This window comes from Dasypus novemcinctus, chromosome 21 (assembly GCF_030445035.2).
Source record: "Dasypus novemcinctus isolate mDasNov1 chromosome 21, mDasNov1.1.hap2, whole genome shotgun sequence".
Lineage (NCBI taxonomy): Eukaryota > Metazoa > Chordata > Mammalia > Cingulata > Dasypodidae > Dasypus > Dasypus novemcinctus.
Genome location: NC_080693.1, coordinates 28,757,306 through 28,777,391, shown reverse-complemented (window position 1 = coordinate 28,777,391; position 20,086 = coordinate 28,757,306). Strand labels below are relative to the sequence as shown.

Here is a 20,086-nt window from a genome sequence, read left to right as displayed (position 1 = left end):
TAGGTGTGTTCAGGTGGGTGTGTCTGCAGGGGCCAAGCTTCTCAAATACAAGGTGTGGACGGGAGTGTGGGCCTGTGGTGGGTGAGCACGGCGAGGGTGCGCACATCTAGGTGCCGTGTGTGCATGACACACTATGTGGCAGGTGAGCGAGCCACACACCTGCCCAGGTGTCTCACACCCCGCTCGGTGCCTGGACCTTGCCAGGAGATACAGGCCCAGGTCATGTCTGGCACCTGAGCAGGGGCATAGATTCAGAAAGTTCTAGGGCAGAGGTTCTTAAACGTAGGTTTCAAAATGTCCTGGGGAGTTTGCTAACCATGCAGATCGTGTGGCCCCAGCCCCCGAGATCCTGGTTGGGACAGGCTGGGTGGGCTACAGTTGAGACATTCCTCAGGGAAATCTGAGGCCAGCAAGAAACAAGGTGTGAGCAGAGCCTCTCAACAGAACTTTCTGCCATGGTGAGAGTGTCACTATGTGCTGTCCAGCACAGCAGCCACTAGCCACCTGTGTCCACTGAGCAGTTGAGCTGTGGCTAGTTCAACTGAGAAACTGAATTTTTCATATTATACAATTTTAGTTCATGTAAAAAAGAGCTGATGGTGGTTGGCGGCTGCAGGGTTGGAGAGTGCGGATCTGGAGGCGCTGGAAGATGAGACCCAGAGGGAGAAGCACAAAGCTAGGGTCCAGGTGTGCAGGAGGGCCCGCAGCCCAGCCCTTCCCGCCGCGAAGCAGCCCAGGCCATGCAGGCTCTGCCTTGGGGGCGTGCAGGGTGGGAGCTGGCGCCCAGGGCGGCACGGGCCTCTCCCAGCGCCCATCCTGAACTGTGGGCAACCTGGCAGGAGCGCTCCTGGGGCGACGCCTCTGCGCGGGCTGGGACCCCAGCGGAGCCCCGGCGGGGGTGGGGAGGTCAGGATGTCTTCATGTTCTCCTGCAGGCCCAGGGTGGAGCTGGTGGCTGCGGGGTCCCGCTCGTCCTGCGTGTGCGGAGGGGAACCGCGGTCAGCCCTGGGGGTGCAGCGGGGCCTCCACACGACACGGGGGCCTGAGCCCGTTGCAAGGCTCCCCTCGAGAGTTCTCTTACCGGCCCTGGCCCCATGTCCTCCGCGTACTTGAACTTCTTCTGCTTGTAGTAGTGCCTCTTGGGCAGGATGTGGAGCAGCAACAAGTCACAGAGAACTGTCGCCTGGGGGCGGGGGGTGGACAGATCATGGGGCCCCAGGGGGTGGGGATCAGAGCCTCCAGACCCCCTTCCAGTCCCTACTGACCACCTGGCCCCGGCCGAACCCTGCCCTGCTCTTGGCCTCAGTTTCTTCAAATGACCCACGGGGTGAGAATGGGGGGTGAGGCGTTGCCCCGGCCCACCTCTGTCCTGCCCCGGCCGTGGGCCTCGGTTTCCTACGACATACTCTAGGTCTAGGGTGATGGGGTGGGCGTCTGCTGCCCAGCCCTGACGGACAATCACGGACAAGTTTTGGGGTGAGGGACCTGGTGCTCCCGAGATGTGGAAGAGGAGGGGCTGCCCCCCTCACAGTGACCTGTGACCCCAGCACTTACCACCCCAAAGATGCCAATCCCGGAACCGATGGTGGTCATCGTTGGGATGATGTCAAACTTCCCAGCCTGGGGGCAGGACGCAGGTGAGGAAAGAGTTCGCAGCCAGAAGGCGTCCTGGGACCAGCAGGCCTGGGAAAGGCAACCTTCCCCACCCTCGACTGTTACTCAGGCTCCGGGCGGGGACCCTGCTGCCAGTCCTGCAGCCGCTTCCTTGGACCCAGGGAGATGGTGAGGGAGGAGAGGCCCCCGGCCCTGCCTTCGACAGTGCCCACACCCCATCCGTTATTAGGAGTAAGAACTGCTGAAGGAACCCCGTCCAAATTCCTGTCGTCCAGAACTGCAGGCACCCCAAAGACACTCAGCAGGTGCAGAATCTTCCTCTGGCTCCCCCCCCCCGGCACCTGCTGGACCCTCACCTTGCCGTCCACCAGGATGTCAAAGCGGATCCCAAACACCTTGAAGAGGTGACGGTGGCTGGTGCCGTTCTCCACAAAGTACCTGGCGAACCTTGGGGAGGGGTGGAGGTGCAGGGGAGGACCATGGAGAACCGCCCGGGGTCCGGAGCGCCTCGGGACTGCCGGAGCGCAGCCCCCTGCCCTCCAGGATTGTAGAAGGGGGGCAACCCAGGGAGGGGCAGGGTCCGGCAGGGTTGGCGCAGGCAGGAGCCTGGGCCGCAGATGGACCGACAATTCCGGGACGCCCTGCGCCATCCTCGCCCCAGCTCCCGGGCAGTCGATCTCGCCGGCCAGTCACTGGCCAGGTGGGCCTCCAGGGGCCTGAGACGCAGGGGCAGGGGGCCTCAGCCTCCAAGGGCTTGCTCCCGGCTTGTGCCCAAGGGGTTCTGAGAGCAGAAAGGCCTGCAGGAGTCCAGGAAGGGGCACCTGAAGTTGAAGCCTCGGGACAGGTTCTTCTCCTCGTACAGCCCGTGGAACTCGTAGATGGGCTTGCAGTGCCGCACGTGCCAGTCCAGGTCACAGTTCCAGTCGATGGTGATGCCGACCACCCCGCCCTGCCAGGGACACAGGCATTGGAGACTTGGGGTCTCAGGATCAAGACACTCCTGTCTCACAGCTGGTGCCAGCAGCGTCTTGAAGAGGGAAGACTTGATGAGAGAAGACACCAAGACGCTGCATCGGGGTAGATGTCCCGTCGCCTCTCTGGCCTCACCTCCTGCCCATCGCACTCCAGCTTTCTGGCAGTTTCTAGAATACACCAACTTCTTCCCTCAGGACCTTTGCACATTCTATTCCCCCAGGTCTACACTACTCTTTTTTTTTTTTTTTTTTTTACTACTCCTCTTTCAGTTGCTTCCCCTGAGAAGCCTCTGAACACCACCCCTGAATCTAAAATAATACCTGTTATTACCTCGTGTTGTACTCTGCATGCTTTTTGGGGAAACACTTGTCACTTGGCAGCCGCATGTTTTCGAGTGATTATTTATTCACCTGCCTTCTCTAAGACTCTAGGCTCCACCAGGGTGGGCCTGTCCCCCATTTGTTATTGGCTCCTGAGTGCCTAGCACGAGTCACAGCTTGGGAGCTGGGCAAATAGTTGTTGGATTCAAGAGGAAATCTTTAAAGACATGTAGTGGGGAGAAAAAATTTGAGAAAGAGCAACTCCTCTGGGCAAGGCAAAGCAAGGGACTGGGGGGGGGGGGTCGGGTAGTGAGTCGAACAGCAGGAAAGAGTTAGAGCAGGCGCCAGAGAACGGGGCAACCAGCCTCCCCGGGGGCTGGCACCTGTATAAGATGGTGATCAGTGAGAAAGTCCCAGTGGGGGACGGCGGGAGCGTTTTAGGAACAGGGAGGCATGAAAACGTCAGCTCCTGGGTGCTGTGCTGCTTCAGTGGAAAGCCCCGCAGGGGTCCACCAACTGCGGCGGGTGGGCGGAGGCGGGCCCTGCCGGGCAGCCGCCTGTCGTCTGGGACTGCTTTCACCCCGTGGCAGCAGTGTTGTTGAGTAGTTGTGACGGAGACCGCAAAACTGAAAAGATTTACAGTCTGGCTCTTTACCGAAAAAGTGTGGTGACCCCTGCTGTGTTGTGATGAGTTTTTTGTGGATGTTTTGTTTTGGGTTTTTTGCGTTTACAACAGCGGGCTTTTTTAGGACATGGCAGAGAAGAGGCTCGAGTCTGAGCCTGAGTTGTGGCCACAGGAGGACTAGAAAGCCCAGTCCCTAGGGTCACCCCGTGCAGGCAGGACTGAACTCCCGAGACCCTCAAGACAACCCCCGAGACTGGCCTGTTGTTGTCCCCACTTTCAGAGGCAGCAACTTCGACATGTAGCCCTTAAGAGACTTGTCTGAGCTCACGCTGCTCATTTGGGGTAGAGCCGGGACCTGAACCCAGTCGGACAGGTGTGTGTGCCAAAGGGACTGCTGCTCCAAGACCCCAAGCGGCCACGGGCTATGGGGTTTGAGCTGCTTTTACGTAACACTTAAAAGCAACGGGACCTCAGCTGACAGCCAGGGGACAACACCCACCCACTCCTGTTCACTGTCGCCGTCTCTCCTGTGCCAGGGACGTGCTGAGGATGCAGGCCCGATCCTCAGGTCCCCCGGGTCTAGGGACAGACCAGACCTTGACAATACCCAGGTCCGGGAGACAGCGGGGTGGGGGGATTAGCTGGGCCTGACAAATCTTTACTGGCCCGGTGACGCCGAGCCCCTGCCCTCCCGTTCACCTGGCTCCAACCCGCGTACCGTCACCGCCAGGGCGCTGAAATTCTGGCCTGACGCTTGCACCACGTAGCCGAGCTGGAAGACGGGGCACAGCGGGTGCGTGGTCTTGTGGTGGAGGCAGCTCTTCAAGTAGGTGGCGTCCACCTCCTCCACCAGGTTGCGCCTGTGGGGACGGAGGTGCCGGCGGGGAGGGTGCCCACCACGCCCCGGAGCTCTGGGGACCCCTCACGGGCTCCAGAAAGGCCCTTTCCACAAGCCCCTGGGAAGCAAAGGCAGCCCCCCCCCAGGGCCCCACCCCGGCCCCTGCCTCCAGGGTGGAATCCGCAGGAATGGAGGGAGACGGAGACCACTGGGCCGCTGGAGCCCCCTCGGGAGCCCCCCGTGCCTCTGCCTGAGATCCCCACAAACCTCTTGACCTTGAAGCGGGGAAAGCTGATGCTGTTCTTGATGAAGAGAGTGAAGTTCTCGGCCTCGTGGAGACGGGCGGGGCTGGGGGGGACCGCACTCACTCGCTGTCCTCCCCAGGACCCCGCGTGCCCCCCGCAGAGTGGGGCCCCGTGTGTGTGGGGGCGGCGAGGGCCCCCGGGACCTGGAGGCTGGGGTGGGCGGGTGTGCAGTGGGGGTGGGCTCCCAGGCCCCTTTGGCCCGGGCTGCACGATGGAGTGAGGGGTCAGAAGGGCGGCTGCATCCTTCCCAGAATTCAGATCCCGGATGCTCCTTGTCCGGGGTCGGGGTCCCGCTCCCGGCCCCCCGGAGGCCAGGGCATTACCGTGGAATGTCGTCGTCCACCTCCACGGGGCACCAGCCGAAGATCTCGCACGTCTGCACTGTCACGTTGAAAGCCACACATCTGCCTGTGCGGATGCCTGGGGTGACGGAGGAGCCCCTGAGTGCCTGCCCGGATCTGGGGGTGCAGATGAGGCCCCCCAGGCTCCACGCCTAGGAGCCCCCAGTGATGGGGCCCCCAAGAGCTCTGGGACAGGGCAGACCAAGATCAGGGTGGCAGGAGGGCCAGCAACGGAAGGACTTCCTGATGGGGGGCCGCCTGGGGTGGGTGGGGGTGAGACAGGGCGGGCCCCAGGAGCTGAGAGGGACTGTGGGGGGGAGAGGGCTGGGGGCTGACTTACCCTGGGCCTTCCGCACGGCCTTCCCGGGGGTGCAGCCGCTGTCGTTCTTGCATGTGCCCCCTTCCGGATGCTGGGGAGGGGAGAGCTGCTGGCCCTAGACCCCTCAGATAGGGTCCCGAGAAGAGCCCTTCCCGCCCCCAGGGCCCTAGGGAAGGCGTGGGGCAGAGACTCAGACCCTTTTGGGGTGACCCCAGCTGACAGCTTCCAACCCCCCATCCTCCTCCCATCCTGCTTGCCAAGGACCTGCCCTGCTGCTGGTGTCAGCAGGCAGGGGGTGGGGAAGTGGGGCAAAGGGGAGGGGCCGCAGATGGGCACTGGGAGCCCGGCATCCAGCTTGGCGCCCTGCTGGGAGGGAAGGCCCGGCCCCAGGCATGCTTGTTACTCTTGTGAAACCAGGCCTGAAATTCCACACTGGGCCCCTGCAGGAAGCGTCTGTGGCTTCACCCCCTTTCGTGCTATTTCCCTGTGTGGGTCTAAGAAGGGAGTGGGGGCAGGAGTCTTTACCTCTGCGCAGTATCCTTGCACCTGATGGGGGGTCACGATAAAATTGGTCATGACCACAAAGGAACTGTCCCCCTGGAAGTGAGGCGCAAGGGGAGAAGGGGGGGCAGGTCTTGGTGCTGGGAAAACAGCCTCAAGAACCCAATCCTGCCCCAGCAGGCTGCTAGAGCCCACGTAGCAGGCGCCATAGCCCAGCAGGTCGGGGTGGGGTGATATTTCAAAGCCGCTTCTGTCTTTCATTCACAGATAGGGGAAACTGAGGCCCAGAATGCCCTTTCCGTAAGTCCCTGGGAACCCAAGGCAGCAGCCCAACCCAGCTCTGAGCCAGGCCCTGTGGGTGGAAGGTGTACCCTTGCAGCAGCTTACCTGGGCTGGGAAGACGTAGTCAGCCACATCCCAGACTTGGGGGTTCAGGCCTGGGGAATTGGTCACGGCCAGGCCCTTGAGTTTCACAGATACGCTGCTGATGAGGCTGCTGGAGGTCTGGTAGCCTTTCTCGTAGACAAACACCCACCTGCGGGGAGTTGCAGGGGGTGGAGAGGGGCTGTGGCTTAGGCCAGAGCTGGGCAGGGCCATTTGGGGACGGGGATGTGGACAGACAGGCCTCAGCCCTTTCTGGCACCTTCTAGTCCTCTCCCTGTTCTCCCCAGATGTACCTCTGAGCCACTTTCTGCTCCTCAAGCTACAGTTCAGGCTACTTGGAAGAGAGCCTCATTTGCCTCCTCCAGGCGGCTTGTGCCTGGAGCTCCACCATTCTTTTCACTCTGAAAATACTAGTGGCCCTGGAGGAGGCCCACTGAGAGACTTTTTCAGAGCCCTTTCCATGGGTAGGGTTTCCTGAGGCACGGGGGTATGGCCTGGACCCCAAACCTCCTTCCCACAGTGCTCCTGCCGTCCTAAGGTCCTCCCCAGAGAAGCTGCAGGACGTGACCCTGAGAGCCTGGCCTTGGGCACCCAGCAGCCTGGCTTTGAATCCCAGCCCCACTGGTTGTATGATTTGGGGGCAAGCTATTTAATTCCTCTGTGCCTCAGTTTCCTCTTCTGTAAAACGAGGGCAATAGTATCAGCCTCTACTGGTTGCTGTGTGTTAAGTCAGGTAACGTGTGTGAAAACACTTAGAAAGGGGACTGGCCCTGAGGGTTAGTTGTTAGTACCCCAGCCCTGGGGAGCCCCTGGGAAGGGGGATTGGAAGGAAAACCGCTGTAGGCCCCGTGGGGATGGCTTAGGCTGGGGCCTCCCTGATTTCTCGGGTGATTCTGACCTGCCCTTCTTAGTATTAAGAATCCCCGCCTCTTTGATGCTCCACTTTCAGTCTGTGAGGGTCAGTGGGTCCGCCCCGCCCCCCCAGGCCCAGGGCACACGATCACGGCTTGCCAATCAGTGTTCAACCCCCTGGCAGCAGTAGCTGGTTTAAGGGTGGGCACGTGACCCCAGGCATTTCAGCAGTGAGGCTAGGATTTTTCTGGGAATTCCTGGGAGACATCCTCTCTGCTGGGTGGCTAAGAAGAATGACAGCAAGTCCAAAACTGTGGTCAGCCACTCTGCCACCTCACAAGAGAGGGCAAGCCTGAAAATGAAGGCAATCCTGAGGACAGCCTGGCCAGGAGATGGAGAGAGGCTGGTGTCGTTGGCACACCACAGCCATGCCTGAAGCACACATAAAATCACGTCCCAAGTCACAGGAGTCAGTGAATTCCCTCCCCTTAGTTTAGCCGGTTTGGGTTTGGTTTCTGTTGCTTACAGCTGAAGAGTCCTGGATACCACGCCTCGCCAGGGTGTGGTCCCTTCCTTCAGGAAAGACTCTTCCTGGAGACTCAGGCACCTGCCTGGGTGCTTGTGGTGCCCATCTGAGTGTGTAGCGGTGTATATTCAGGGCAAATCTGCCCACACATTCTGTGGCTGTGGCTGGCTATGGGCAGGTGTGTCACGCCCTCTTCACCCCTCACCCCACCCCAGCCCACCTGTCCAGTCAGAGCTCAAAGGGGGCACTCGGGCGCTCCCCTCTTCCCCTAGGACATGGCCCTGGTAACAGGACTCCCCCAGACCTCTTAGTCCCAGGGTAACTGCTAGCTCTCTGGGGGCTGTTTCCCTGCTCCAGGCCCAGGGAGGCAGCCCAGTTTCCCCTTCCCTCCCACAGTCCACACCCCTCGTTTTCCCAGCCGCCTGGCCCTGAAGCCAAACGGGGCTGCCCAAGCCCAAGCCTGGTCACTGCTGCCCCCTGCAGGTCTCAGGTGCAACAGGCGGAGCATGACGAAGGTCCCCCTGCAAGCTCCAGGTCGGGAGACTGAGGCCCTTCCTCCATGAACGCCTCTGACTCGGCACCCAAGGCTCGAAAGATTTGTCCTGGGTCGGGGGTGAGATGCTGCTCCCCATTCTGAACCCCTCTGGGTGGCCATGGACCCCTCTCTGCCTCGCGCCTCCTGCCACACATATATCCTGGAGCATTTCTCTCTTTGTCCAGTACCAACTCCTCGGAATCTACATGGGGAAACTGAGGCCTGGGGGAGTGTCCCTCCCAAGCAGCGAGCAGACCGCAGGCCCCGGACCCGGCCTGGAGCCTGCCCCAGCCCGGAGCAGCGCCGGGTCTGCCGGGAGCCGTGAGCCAGAGGGGAGGCGGCACCGCAGAGGCCGCAATTCTGGGAGGCCTCCTCGGGGCTGTTGATCTTGGGGATCAAACAGGAAAGTCAAACCTGGCATCAGCGGCTTCAGTTCTGGGACTGACCCTGCCACCAGCCGCCTCCTTCCCCCGCCGCCCTGCCCGCCCCTCCAAAGCCAGAACTGCCTTGACCTGGCCTTGCTGTCACCACACCGGGATGGCCACCCAGGGGGACTAGTGCCAGCCAGCACCTTTGGAAGCACCCCCACCTCCAGAAACTTGTCCCCTCCGTTCTACCTTGTGGAGAAGGCCAGGTGGTGAGGCGCCAAGACCGTGTCCTCTAGGGTCACACATCCAGGCTCGGGTCAGCACTGACCCTTACCAGCCGGGCAGCCTCAAGCTCGAGGCGAATCAGCCGAGCCCCCCCTTCTTGACTGGTAAAAATGGAAGTGATGGCACCTGCCTCAAACTGCTGCTCTGTCAGCAGATATTTATCAAGGCAGCATGACAGGCTGAACCCTAACTGTGTAAGTTTCTGCGAGTTCTCTTTAAGGGAATTAGCACAGTGCCTGGCAAGCCGCAGGCACTTCATAAATAAAACCTCCTCCTCTCTGGTCCTCCTTCACCGATTCCCCTTTCGGTGTCGACCCACCCCCATTGTTCTATTCTCAGCTCAGGCAGCCCCCCGCATGAGCTGTCACAGACACACTGTGTCCCCAGATTTCTATCTCCAGAGCAGCACCCTTTCCTGAGACTCGATTCCTCTGGCTCATTTAGTCCTTCAACAAATATTTATCGAGCCCATTTTATGTGTCAAGCTCTGAAAACACTGAAGTGAATGAAACCAACACAATTCTACACTCAAGAAATTTATACAAACGTCTGATTCTCCAACTGCCTGGTGATCCCCCACCCCCACGCCCACTCAGACATCTCCCAGGCACCTCAGCTGGGTCCTTGAGAAAATAGTTTGGCAGCTCCTCAAGAAGCTAAAGATAGAGTTACCATAGGATCCAGCAATTCCACTCCTAGGTATATACCCGAGAGAAACGAAAACAAATGTCTACACAAAAGCTTGTACAAGAATGTTCATCCCAGAATTATTCATAAGAGCCCCAAAGTGGAAGCAACCCAAATGTCCATTAACAGACGAAAGGATAAACAAAATGTGGTATAGCCAGACAATGGAGTATTACTCAGCATAAAAAAGAAATGAAGCCCCAAGGAAATGCCACTTCACACCTACTTGAATGGCCACATTAAAATAAAGGGAGGGAAGCGACTTGGCCCAGTGGTTAGGGCGTCCATCTACCACATGGGAGGTCCGCGGTTCAAACCCGGGGCCTCCTTGACCCGTGTGCAGCTGGCCCATGCGCAGTGCTGATGCGCGCAAGGAGTGCCCTGCCATGCAGGGGTGTCCCCGTGTAGGGGAGCCCCACGCGCAAGGAGTGTGCCCCATAAGGAGAGCCGCCCAGCGTGAAAGAGAGTGCAGCCTGCCCAGGAATGGCGCCACCCACACGGAGAGCTGACACAACAAGATGTCGCAACAGAAAGAAACACAGATTCCCGTGCCGCTGACAACAACAGAAGTGGACAGAGAAGAACATGCAGCCAGTAGACACAGAGAACAGATAACCGGGGTGGGGGGGAAGGGGAGAGAAATAAATAAATAAATAAGTCTTTTAAAAAAAAAAAAAGAACACACAGCGAATGGACACTGAGAGCAGACAATTGGGGGGAGGGGAGGGAGAGAAATAAATAAATAAAATGAACCTTTAAAAAAAAATAAAAATAAAATAAAGGGAAAGAGAGTGCTGGCAAGGATGAGGAGAAACTGGAATCCTCCTGCATTGCTGGTAGTTATGTAAACTGGGGCAGGCGCTCTGAAAACCAGTTGGGTGTTTCCTCAAAAAGTTAAACATCGAGTTGCCACATGACCCAGCGCGTCTATTCATAGGTACACACCCAAGAGAACTGAAAACACGTCCACACAAAACCTGGTACACAAATGTTCATAGCAGCATTGTTCAGAATAGTAAAAAAGTAGAAACACATGGATTAGAAGACTAAATATCATTAAGATGTCAATTCTACTGAAATTGATATACAGATTTAATGCAATCCTGATAAAAATTCCACCAGCATTAAAGAAAAAATTGAAAACACAATCATTAAATTTATTTTGAAGGGTAAGAAGTCCTGAATAGCCAGAAACATCATAACAATTTTAGGAAAAGTGAACCCTCATCTCCAGACTTTAAATCATAATACCTACCTATAGTGGTAAAAACAACATGGTACTGGCCTAAAGACAGGCACTATAGACCAATGGAACCAAATTTATGGTTCAGAAATAGACCGTCACAGGTATGGTCAAGTGATTTTTGACTAGCCTGTCAAACTCACACAGCTTGGGCAGAACAATCCTTTCAACAAAAGGTGCTGAAAGAATTGGACATCGAAAGCTGAAAGAAGGAAAGAGGACCCCTATCTCACACCTTATCCAAAAATTAACTCAAAATGGATTTAAAAAAACTGAAAACAAAAGCAAGAACCATAAAACTTCTAGAAGAAATTGTTGGAAAATATCTTCAAGACTTGGTGGTAGGTGGTGGAGTCTTAAAGGAGATAAGAGAAGGACTGAGTAGACTATTGATGTTTAATGTATGTAGAAGTTTTAATTAGCTTTACTGTAAAATTGTGGAAATGTATAGAGTGGATGGTAACACACAGTGAGTAACAGCTAGTTTTTAAATGGGGATGTGACTAAAAATGGTAGTCTAGTTATGTAAATGCCAATTGACAGAATGCTTGAGAATAATCTAGGAACTGGATAGCACAGTAAACCAAGAGGTGGGAAAATTGTGGGTGATGGTACAGATACAAGAGTGTCCTTTGTTAGCTAGAACAAATGCTTATCACTACTGCAGGGGTTGGGAATGTGGAGAAGCTTGGGAAAAATACAGCTGGAGTGACCTATGGACTGTGGTTAGTAGTAATCATATAATATTCTTGCATCTATGCAAAAGATATACTGTGTTGATACTGAGGGAGTATGGAAAATGTGAGCCAAATGTACACTACGGACATGGTAACAATCAGATGATATTATTTTATCTGTAGCAAATGACATACCACATTGTGGTGTGTTGATGAAGGGGTGTTGTTTGGAAATTCTGCACATGTGCATGATTGTTTATAAGTTTACAACTTCTGTCATAGAAAAATATATTTAAAAAATAATAATAGAGTGGGTTGGAGGAAAAACACACCAAATGTAAGATAAGGACTATGATTAGCAGAAAGATTTTTACAGTGTTCTTTCATCGTTTGTAATGAACGTCTCATGACAATGCAAGGTGTTGGTGAAGGGTTGGGGTATGGGACCCCTGTATGATGTTATGCGCGTTTGCTTTGTAAGTTCACACCTTTTACTATACACTTAATTGTTAATGTATGTTCATATAGAAATGATATAAAGATAATAATAGGGTTGGTTAGGGGGAAAATTGTTTTGTAGTAATATTTTGACAATGCTCTTTAATTATTAGTTAAAAGTTTTAAAAACAATGCAAGTTATTGGTGGTAGGGTGAGATGCAATATACGTTTTGTAAGTTCACAACTATTACACATTTATTGTTTATATATGTTTATGTATGAGTGATATATTTCAATAAATTAAACAAGCAAAAAAAGTAGAAACAACCCAAATGGCCATCAGCAAATAAATTGAAAACAACTGTGGAATATCCATGCAATGGAATATTATTCAGCTGTAAAAAGGGACCAGGTTCTGATGTGTGCCACAGCTTGGATGAACCTTGTAAACATTACACTGGGTGAAAGAAGCCAGACACAAAAGGCCACATAGGGTACGAGTCCATTCATATGACATGTCCAGAATAGGCAAAGCCATAGAGACAGAAAGGAGATTCGTGGTGGCCAGGAGCTGGGAAGAAGGAGGAACGGGGGAATGAGGGCTACTGAATATGAGATTTCTTTTTGGGGTGATGAAAATGCGGGGTGATGAAAATGCTCTGAAATTAGGTAGTGGTGATGGTTGCACAATTCTGTGAGTATAAAAAAAGAGAACAGTTCACTTTAAAAGGGTGAAATTTATGGTATATGAATTATATCTCAGTTTTTAAAAGGACTCAACTGGGCCAACCTGAGCTCATCTCCCGCTAGACCTGCCCGGCCGAGCCCTCATCATGGGGTCCAGCCGTGCCTGAGGCACACACACATTGATCTTTCTGTTACATAAAGCCAATCAATAGCCCCCATCTTTCCCTTTAAATCCAGTTTGAATCGGTCTTCCATCATTGGGAACCAAAGGACTCCTGGCTAGTTTGTCCATGAAAGGGGCGCTTCCTGCAGCCCGTCTGGGCTGATGATCCTCAGCTCCTCGCGCTGCCCTGCCCACCACATCCTGCCTCTGTCCCACGGAGCCCCCCACGCCCTCGGCGGAGAAGCTGCTGTGGAGACGGTCCCTGCCCCGATTCTCCCGGCGCCGTGCGGCTCTCTCCTTACCCCTGATGCGCATGCGCGGAGACTTCGGCAAGAGGCGCTTTCAAGACCCCCGCGCCTCGGCGCGGGGCAGGGGTGCGGGCTGAGGCGAGGTGCGGCCCGGCAGAGCCCAGCCTGAGGACCCCAGGCGTTTGCTCAGGACTGGTACCACCTCTCCCGGGCCCCCTCCCCAAGCAGCACTCACTAGCCCCCTGGGGACCCCCTGTGTCTGCAGTGAATTCAACCCTGTCTTCCCGGGCTCCGAGTCTCTCCAGGTGCGCCCTGCCCCTGCCCTCCCTAGCACCGAGTCGCGTGTGGAACACAGACCTTCAGGTCTTCAGCGCCCGCAGGGCCGTGGATGGAGGCCCATCGCACAGCCGAAGCCTACCGTCCGGACGCCTCCGGGGACGGAGAGCTCATCACCTCCCAGGGGCAGCTCTAACTGTGAGACCATTTAAAAAAACTTTTTTTTCTTAATGAGGCCAGTAGAAGTGTTTATTGAGAAACAAGAAAAAGGAAGAACACACACCCCAGACATGGGTGCAGGCGTGCTGCAGGGTGAGAGGCTGCCTGGCCCCGGTGCCTTTTCCAAGGCCTTTCCTCCTCCCCCTCCCCACGTTAAGACGGGCCCTCAGCTCCCTGTCCTGATCGGTTGCCTTTCTGCAGCTTCCGGGGGACCAGTGGGGAGGCCTTTCTGTTCAGAGGTACCCAGGGCTGCTTTTGAGCCCAGGAGTTTCAAATGGGACCTCGTGACCAGGGATGAGACCATCTAAATTTGAGCCTAAGAGCAGCTCAGCCCTGTGGGACCTCAGGTGCACCTGCGTCCTCTGCTCTCTCTGGACTCCGGGAAGAGTGGGAGCCCTAGAGAGCCCAGCCCCGGTTCCCCTCCCAGTCGGCTGGCTTCTTGGCATCTCTGTCTCTTGGCCCCTGTCTCATTAACTCTCTCATTTCTAGTTCCAGGGCCTCTGTTCATCTGAGCTGTTGCGCTCCAGTGCTTGTCCTCCTGCCCAGTTCTGTCTCTGTGTCCGTTTCTCTGGGCTGTGCCATCTGTCACCTACACGTGCAGTGGTCTTGACTCTTACGCTTCCTCTGACCCTCCTCCAGTGTTCACAGGGCAGGCTTCAGACAGACATGTCCCATTTTGGAAAAGAGCAAATTGTTGAGCCTGAGCACAACTTCTTGAGATGGGTTGGAACAGATGGGAAACTGAGGCCGAGCACAGGCTGGCAAGGGCTCTCTGCCTGCCTGAGCCAGCTCCTGCCCGAGGGGTCCATGCAGCACTGGGCAGTGACCAGACGAGGGCGCCAGAGACAGCAGAAGCAGCAACCCAAGCTGGAGCTGGAGGCCTGGGCTTGGGAGCGGGATAGGGTGGGGAGGGACCCTGCTGTGTGTCCTGGACCGGTTGGTGCCCCAGGATATCACTCTCAACTTTGGAGCCAGACAGACCTGGGTTCAAATCCCGGCTTGGCCTCTTAAGAGCTGTAAGAACGTGGCTGAATCACGCAATGTCTCTGAGCCTCGCAGACACCGAGGAGGGCCATGTCCCATGAGGAACTGGGTGGACCGTCTCGGGGGAAAGGGAGGAGATCCCTGTCATTGCGGGTATTTGTTCAGGGCTGGATGGTGGGTTGGTGGGTGTAAGGTCCTGGGCCCCGAATAAAAGAGGGACCTATGCTGCTTGCAGCTGCTGATGTGGATGCAGAAACAGAGTCTCGGAGGCTGTGGCCCCTCTGGGCGAGGAGCGGCTGGGCCTTTGCTAGGGGGCTCCCCCTTCCCAGGGAGGGTGAGGAGTGAAGCTAATGGTGGGCTCAGTGCCTGGCACCCCATCCCCCTTAGCCCACTGGAAAGTTCCCCGTCGCCCTTTGTGATGGGGGAAAGCGGAGGCCAGCGGAGGCCTGGCCGTGGCCCTCTGCTCTAACCTAGATTTACTGCTGTCTTGCCACGTGACCCGGTCAGCCCACTGCTCCTCTCTGGGCCTCAGTTTCCCTCACGAGTGCAGACAAGATTGCAGGTGTCAGCATGGTTTGGGAAGAGTAGGGAGGCAGAGGCCAAAAGGCGTCAGAGGATGGTCCTGGCTGCGCCACCTGACCAGGTTGAGGTCTGGGGGCCGGTGGGGCAGAGGGAAGGCTGTTTGGGAGGCCAGAGATCCTGGGGGTCTCCACTCGACAGCCCTGCTTTGTTCCCACAGCAAAATCGGGGGCACGGGGACTAGAGGGGCAGAGCCCTCAGGACCACGCAGCCAAGTCAGGCGGGGCTGCCGAGCGCCCCCGGCCCGGGAGGGGCTCAGCCTCCTTCAGCGGGCCTGGGGCCTCCAGGGGCCTCTGCGGAGTCACCTGACGCACTCACAGCCCCATGGGCTTGTGAGCACCCGAGGGCATGTGCACGGGCACAGAGCTTATGCACACTCACACATGCGCTCACGGCCACCCACCCTCGCGGGTGCCAGCCCTGGCCAGGCCTGTCTTGGCCCCGGGGACTGCCAGGCTGCATCCAGGAAAACGGCCTTTACGTGGCCCCCAGAGCAGCCAGGCCGTGGGGAAGTCCCTGCGTTCCTGAGTCAGTGGGATGGGTCCAGAGACGTGCAGAGGGGCGCGGTCCTCCCTGGAGCCAGAGGTGACCTCTGCCCCTGCCCGACACCCCACCACCTAGACCCCAGATCTTCAGAATCTGAGCGTCTCCTTGCATCAGGGGTCTCCAGCATCCGAGGCGTCCCCCACCTAAGCAGGGGAAGCGGCAGCAGAGCGTGTCCCTCTGTGGCCTCCCAACACCCACCTGTGAAAAGCAGCCCGTCTTCAAGACGGCCTGGCTGGAGAGGGGTCAGCGGCAGAAGGCTCGGCGCCTGCAGCCTGCTGGGCCCTGCCCTGCATGCCCCTCACCACGCAAGGGCACCGGGGCCTCAGGGGCAAGGCTTCGCCTCTGGCTCACCATATGCCCCTCTCTGCCTCAGTGTCCCCAGAACGACAGGGCGGTCACTGTAGTTTCTGTTCCTTCTGAATAGCATGACAGTTGGCCAGGAAGGTCTTCCAGCAGATGGAGAGAAAGAGGGGCTCCTCGGCCGGCTGGGGGCGCGTCCCAGAGCCTGGAGGACAGGCCCGGGCGGGGGCCTGGTGCGAGCGGGCGGCGGGGAGGGGGCCCAGACTCACCCGACGACGTAGACCAGCACCACGAGCTGGATCAGGCGGAAGACGAGGCCCACCTTCTTGTTGCGCACCAGCACCATTCGGGGCGTGTCGTACTCGAAGAAGAAGGCGGCCAGCTCATCCTGGAGCCGCCGGGCCATCGGTGGCCAGGGAGGGGGCTCAGAGCTGGAACCCCCGCACGGCCTTCGCTCTCGCGGCTAGCTGGGCGTCAGCACCCAGGTCTGCGGCCGAGCTTCTGGGCGCTTCCCAGCCCCTTAGGAAGAGAAGGCCAGGCAGGTGGGGCTGGAGGTCAGGAGTCAGGGGTTAGCTGGGGACGCTTGGGTGGGGAGGGAGACGCCTGGGTGGTCAGTCCAGCCCTTGGCCCCCGCGGACGATGGACTGCAGGCCAGCCGTGCCCGTGGACAAATAAATTCCCAAAGATAGATGGGGGCGGGACCCGGGGGGGGGGGCTCCCAGGCCCGGCCCCACTGCCCCTCCTGGCTCCGCCTGAGCCCTATTGGGCCTCCGGAAACAGGAGTCGTTGGCAGGAAACCACAGGCCCCCGGCCATGGGGATGTGATAAAGCTGTCAGCCCCTCGTGAACCCGGCAGGGCAGAGCTGGGGCCAGAGCCTGGGAGAGGCTCAGGCCAGAGCCACCCCAAGCCAGGGAGCCGTCCTCACCCTCAGACACCCTCCCCTCCCCCAACCCCCGGGGCGGGCGGCTCAGTCCCTGGAGGCCTGCAGCCAGGAGGGCCAAAGGGGAGGGCTGGCCGCCTCCCGACTCACTCCCAGAGGCTTCCTGAGCATGTGGTAGGACCCCGCCCCTGTTTTGGTACCATCTTCCATTCGTCGTCCCTCTGCGTCCGAGACTGCCTGTGCCCAAGCAGCGTCCACCCCCGACCTTACTTCTCCCACCATTTGTCTTGCCCCAACGGCACCTCAACTTCCCCCAGGGCAGAGGGAGGTACCCAGGCAAGGCCAGGGCCACCCCTGTCACACTTAGCCTTCGGGGACCCTGAGCCCAGCCAGGAGCCTGACACCGGACAGCCTGGGTCTCACACCCCTGGCTGGGCGGCCACCACTGGGCTGGGGGCTGGGGTACAGTGTCTTGCCTGTCTGCCTGCTTCCTCCTCTGCAGAACCTTTCTTCACAGGCTGAGGTCCCTGGGGGGTGGGTACTGACAACGCCGAGGACCGAGAATTTGAGGCCACTGTTGAGTTTGGGGTACAGTCCCTCTGTAGCCCCTACACTCCACCCGGGGGGTGGGGGGGCCAGGGGCCAGCAAGGATGCCCCGTGTTAACTTTCCGACCCCCCCCCCCCGAAGCCTCATTAGGCAGATGAGGAAACTGAAGCTCAGAGAGGAGAAACGAATTGCCAAAGCTCACCAAGGGTGGTGCTCAAGTTGGAAGCAGGAACCTCAACCCTGCCTGGGGGACCACAGGGGAGCCACCCGGCCGGCAGCCCACCCCAGCGGTGATGGGGAGCCTTCCTCCTGGGAGGCCATCAGCAAGGAACTCGCTGAGGGCCAAAGCCCTAGGTTGCGAGCCACAGCTGCTTGTCTGAGCATCGGGGCGCCCGCCCCCGTCAAACACGCGCTGACCTGCGTGGAGCTCCCGCGAATGCACTGGTAGAGCTCCCCCTAATGCAGTGGGGATCTCTCAGACGCCACCTTCAAGAGGGGCTGACGAGAAGCACGTCCTGGGCTTTTCTAAGGAAAAACCCAGAGATGCCGAGCCTGAGCTGTGGCGTCTTATCCTCTTGGCCTGCTCTTGACCCCAGACAAAAGAGCCTGCCCCTTTCCCAGCCTGACCCACGGCCCTTAAAATAGGAGGCTCCTGGACATGGGCTGCTTGGGATGGGGTGAAGATGGGCGCTGAGAGTGGGTCTGTGTCCCACTGTGCCCATCCTTCCCCCACAGGCCCTTCACGTGAGGAGAGGAGAGCCAGGGAGGGAGGGAGGGGGAAGGAAAGGAGGGAGGGAGGCAGGGGGGAGGGAGGGAGGCGGGAGAAAGGAGGGGAGGAGAGAGGAGGGAGGGAGGAGGCAGGAGGGAAGGAGGAAAGGAGGGGGAGGGAAGGAGAGGGAGGGGAGGGAAAGGAGGGGGGAGAGGGAGAGGGAGGGGAGGGAGAAAGGAAGAGCAGGAGGGGGAGGGAAGGGAGGGAGGGGGAGGGAGGGAGTAGGGAAGGGAGGGAGGGGGAGGAGAGAAGGAAAGGAGGGAGAGGGAAGGAGAGGGAGGGGAGGGAAAGGAGGGGAAGAGAGGGAGAGGGAGGGGAGGGAGGAAGGAGGGAGGGAGGTAGGGGGAGGGAGGGAGGATGGGGAGGGAAGAGGGAAGGGAAGGAGGGGGAGGGAGGGAAGGTGGGGGAGGGAGGAGGCAGGAGGGAAGGAGAGAGGGTGGGAGGAAGGAAGGAGGGAGGAGGGAAGGGGGAAGGGAGGGAGAGGGATAGGAGGGAGGGAGAAAAGAGAAGGCAGGCAGGAGGGAGGGAAGGAGGGAGGAGGGAAGGGGAAAGGTGGAGGGACTGGAGGGAGGGAGGGAAGAAGGAAGGAAGGGAGGAAGAGGGAAGGCAGGCAGAAGGGAAGGAGGAAGGAGATTGGTTGAACCTGGACGGATGGACAGACCTGCCTGGCGCACACACTTGCGGGGCACTGCGGCCTCAGCCCTGCACCCAGCACTCTGAAGTTCGGCTGGCGCAGAGGACAGGCTCACTCAGGGATGTTAATGCATTCAGTGTGCCCCAAAGGAAAGAGAAATAGAAGTATTCCCTTTCTATTCCCAGACCCACCTTTTAGGAGCTGATAACTCCCCAGGAGGAAGAGACAGAGCTGACAGGACCAGGCCCTCTCGCTGGTCCTGCACTGCCTCTTTGGGATCATCGCATCTCTTGTCTTCCCACCCAGCTCTAGCTTTCCCAGGGTGAGACGCCTGTGTTTGTTTTAGGCATTGTGGGGGGCAGAGGGGTCAGGTGGCAACATGTTTCCCACCCTGGAATTCAGCGGGTCTATCTTTACAACGGCCCTGTGAGGTAGGTACTAGTATCCCCATCTTACAGATAAGGAAACTGAGATCTGGAGAAGTCACACAACAAGGAGCCTCTCTGTCTGCCGGTGGCTGGAAGGAGGCTCCCCAAAGTCTGAGGGTTTGGTCTGGAGCCTGCCCCGTCTCCAGGACTTGAGAGCCTCCAAGCCTGCCTTATAAGCCCAAAGGCTGGGTGGCCGGCTTGGGTACCGGGCCAGCCCTTGTAGGGAGACAGGCTCTGCTGCCAAGTGCTCGGCCCCGGGACGGCCTCTCCCTGCCTGGCTAAATTTAGCGACTCTGTGGAGCCCGGAGGGGGCCGGTGCCCATCTTGGGGCCACCTCTGCCCGGGCCAGCCCAGGCCCTCGAGGGGGTCCGCACAGGCTCTACCGGACCTCCTCAGCTACGAGTCCTCCTGAGGTTGCAGGAGCCACACCTCTGCTCCCAGGGGTAGGCCAGTCCAAGCCCCACACCATCTGGGCCTGCCTCAGTGTCCTGGGGAGTCCCCTGACGCCACCCAGCCCCTCAGATGCCCTGGGCCAGCTTAACAGTGCCTGTCAAGGGGAGGCTGGGGGAAGTCGTCACCTACGGGGAGGGAGGGGGGTCCCCAGGACTGGCTTCTCCCCACCGCCTCTTCTACAGCCCCACTACGGGCCATGCCCCAGCTGGACCCCAGCTCCTCAGCGTCCAAGGTTATCACCAGACCTGGTGCTCTCCACCCTTTGCCTCCTTCCCCAGTCCCCAGCTCTTCTCACCCCTGGGATATGGGGCTCCTCAGGGCTGGCCAGACCCCCGCCCCGCAAACACCAGGCACTCTCGTGTAGGCTTCTGCTCCTGGGCTCTCGAGGACGCTGAAACCTCCACACCAACCCACCATGCCCACTCACCTCCTTTCTGGCCCCCATCCCCCACCCCCTTTTCCTTGTGAACCAAACGTATCGAAGTATAATTTATATGTAACAAACTGTATGCATTTTAGGTGCAGTTTGATGAGTTTT

The 20,086-nt window shown here is 58.1% G+C and overlaps 1 protein-coding gene across 3 annotated transcripts; it reads right to left on the bottom strand.

Annotated features, from left to right (window-relative positions):
- Positions 1–814: 814 nt before the first annotated feature.
- On the bottom strand, positions 815–16,341 carry P2RX1 (purinergic receptor P2X 1). Of its 3 annotated transcripts, none has more exons than XM_012519003.4 (12): positions 16,105–16,341; positions 6,225–6,372; positions 5,862–5,933; positions 5,358–5,442; positions 5,000–5,096; positions 4,639–4,719; positions 4,252–4,393; positions 2,435–2,562; positions 1,970–2,060; positions 1,554–1,619; positions 1,081–1,182; positions 815–973 (listed from the first exon to the last, which is right to left on the bottom strand). In XM_012519003.4, exons 1-12 carry the CDS (start codon positions 16,239–16,241, stop codon positions 908–910), a joined length of 1,215 nt encoding a protein of 404 aa, XP_012374457.1. In that variant the 5' UTR covers positions 16,242–16,341; the 3' UTR covers positions 815–907. The 3 variants fall into 3 exon arrangements, with proteins under 3 accessions (XP_012374457.1, XP_004477035.1, XP_012374458.1); XM_004476978.4 differs by having other exon boundaries at positions 5,358–5,427; XM_012519004.4 differs by lacking the exon at positions 5,862–5,933 and having other exon boundaries at positions 5,358–5,427.
- Between the last annotated feature and the right edge of the window lie 3,745 nt (positions 16,342–20,086).

Excerpts from the sequence above, each read along its gene's own strand:
- P2RX1 (XM_012519003.4), bottom strand. The coding sequence starts at position 16,241 with ATGGCCCGGCGGCTCCAGGATGAGCTGGCCGCCTTCTTCTTCGAGTAC. Across the intron at positions 6,373-16,104 it reads GTGCTGGTCTACGTCGTCGG|GTGGGTGTTTGTCTACGAGA; the intron begins GTGAGTCTGGGC and ends AACTCCCCGCAG. Across the intron at positions 2,061-2,434 it reads TCCCGAGGCTTCAACTTCAG|GTTCGCCAGGTACTTTGTGG; the intron begins GTGCCCCTTCCT and ends CCCCTCCCCAAG.